The sequence below is a fragment of the Coccinella septempunctata genome, chromosome 1 (genome assembly GCF_907165205.1).
Source record: "Coccinella septempunctata chromosome 1, icCocSept1.1, whole genome shotgun sequence".
Taxonomy (NCBI): Eukaryota; Metazoa; Arthropoda; class Insecta; order Coleoptera; family Coccinellidae; genus Coccinella; species Coccinella septempunctata.
This window is the reverse complement of record NC_058189.1, coordinates 35,025,317-35,027,403: the sequence shown is the minus strand read 5'-3', so window position 1 is coordinate 35,027,403 and position 2,087 is coordinate 35,025,317. Positions and strand designations below refer to the sequence as shown.

Here is a 2,087-nt window from a genome sequence, read left to right as displayed (position 1 = left end):
ATTTTTCTCCATTATGTAGTTCCTCATCAACGAGTTATTTTCATTTTTTCTATGCTGTTTTCATTATTTCAAAATCAAAATTGGGCCTAGGATGAATAGGATGATTCCAAAATTTCGGCATATATTGAATAAGAAGGACTATATCGTCGTCGTGCGCAACACATGACGGACGTCTCGTTGTTGTGCTCTTCAAAGAAGTGAATATATCGTGGAAATATTGAATAACAAATTTCAACTTCCATATAATTCGATACAAGTTCTGTGGATACTCGTATTTTTGTTGGAGAAACTCTTATACTCGTCTCCTACAATGAAAATTTGTGGAAAGTGTACTAATTCTCTCACTGGAAAGTCGCCAGGTCTGCAATGTGGCGGTGCATGCAAGCAGTTTTTCCATGCGAACAATCGATGCTCTGATGTGACGAAAAACCAACTGTCTTTAATAAACAATCTTCCCGGTGGAAACTGGTTGTGCGTCAAATGCCGATCAATGAGGGATATAACAGATTTACCTGTCGAATCAGATGGGGAGGACATCGACGGCGATCGCACTGAAGTCGCGGGTATCGAGAATCTAACGAAGATAATTGCAGACTTGAATAGGAATGTACGCGAACTACGTACATCTGTGGAATTCTGCTCGGGCAAGATCACCGACTTCGAGAAGAAATTGTCGAAATTGGATGACACGATTAAACTTACTAATCAGTTAAAGAAGGAAAATGAATCAATGAAAAAGGAAATCTCCGACCTGAATCATCGTATGAACAAGTTAGAGCAACACTCGAGAGAGAATAACATAGAAATAATGGATGTACCTGAGAAAAAAAAAGAGAACTTGTTTGAGATAATGACTAAGATTATCTCTTATGTGAATCACGAAGTGCGGCCTGAAGGACTGGACTTCATAACTAGAGTACCAACCAAGTTAACAAATAAACCCAAGAACATCGTTGTCAAATTTAGATCAAAAATTGAGAAGCAAAACTTCTTAGCAGCTGTTAAATTGAAACGTACTGAACAGGGAGGTAAACAAGGGTTCAAAATTGATAATGTTTCCCCAAGATGCTTCATCAACGAACATCTCACAACAGTAAATAAAATACTTTATAAAAGTGCTAGAGAAGCGGCTCATAACAACAATTTTAAATATGTCTGGGTTCAGAATGGAAACATACTCGCACGAAAAGATGACACCTCAAAGATCTTACACATAATGAGTGAATCTGATTTGAAGATGATAACAAAATAGCTTTCCTAACAAATGTAAGCTAACATGAAATATCTGAAGTACACGGATCACTATGTCTCTAAGTATTGCCTATCAAAATGTTCGTGGATTACGAACTAAATTGTGTACTTTCAAACTGAATGTCATATCTAATTTTCATGATATAATTTTTATAACGGAATCATGGCTAAATGATACTGTAGTTAACTCCGAATTAATTGATGAGAGCCAATACTCAATCTTCCGCAGAGATCGTAGCTCTGCATCTTCTTTCAAGAAGGAGGGTGGCGGAGTATTCATTGCGGTGAGAAATAGTCTAAGACCTGAAGTGCTGGTGAACTTTAATAGTGAAGCGGAGGATGTATGGGTTAAGGTTAGGTTAAATAACATAAGGATGTATTTGTGCTGTGTCTATCTACCACCGGGCGATGAACTTGCTACTGCTTCATTTCTCTCCAAACTTGAATTGAATAAATTGACCATCAAGGATAATATTTTGTTGATGTGTGGTGATTTCAACTGCCCTTCCGTCAGATGGGTAAGTCAGAATGACAGAGACAATATATTGGTTGCAACTAATGTTGATGTATATTCTTCCCGTATAGTTGATACATTTTGTTTCATGGAACTAGTTCAATTCAATAATGTATTAAATAAAAATGGGAAACTGCTTGATCTCGTTTTGTGTACTGAAAATAATGTTGGTCATTTGATGAAAAATGAAAACCCATTTGTAAGGGAGGATGAATACCATCCCTCGCTAGAATTTACTTTTAATGTTAAAACTACACATTATTTAGAAAACAGAGCGAACTTATTCACGTTCAACTTTAAGAAAGCCAACTACGATTTGATA

The 2,087-nt window shown here is 36.5% G+C and overlaps 1 protein-coding gene across 1 annotated transcript; it reads left to right on the top strand.

Annotated features, from left to right (window-relative positions):
- The first annotated feature begins 310 nt into the window (after window positions 1-310).
- Window positions 311-1,252, top strand: LOC123323120. Its single transcript, XM_044911264.1, has one exon. The coding sequence runs from the start codon at window positions 311-313 to the stop codon at window positions 1,250-1,252; it is 942 nt and encodes a 313-aa protein (XP_044767199.1).
- Window positions 1,253-2,087: the final 835 nt, after the last annotated feature.

What these genes read in the sequence shown, in the direction of transcription:
- LOC123323120 (XM_044911264.1), top strand. Translation starts at nt 311, where the DNA reads ATGAAAATTTGTGGAAAGTGTACTAATTCTCTCACTGGAAAGTCGCCA.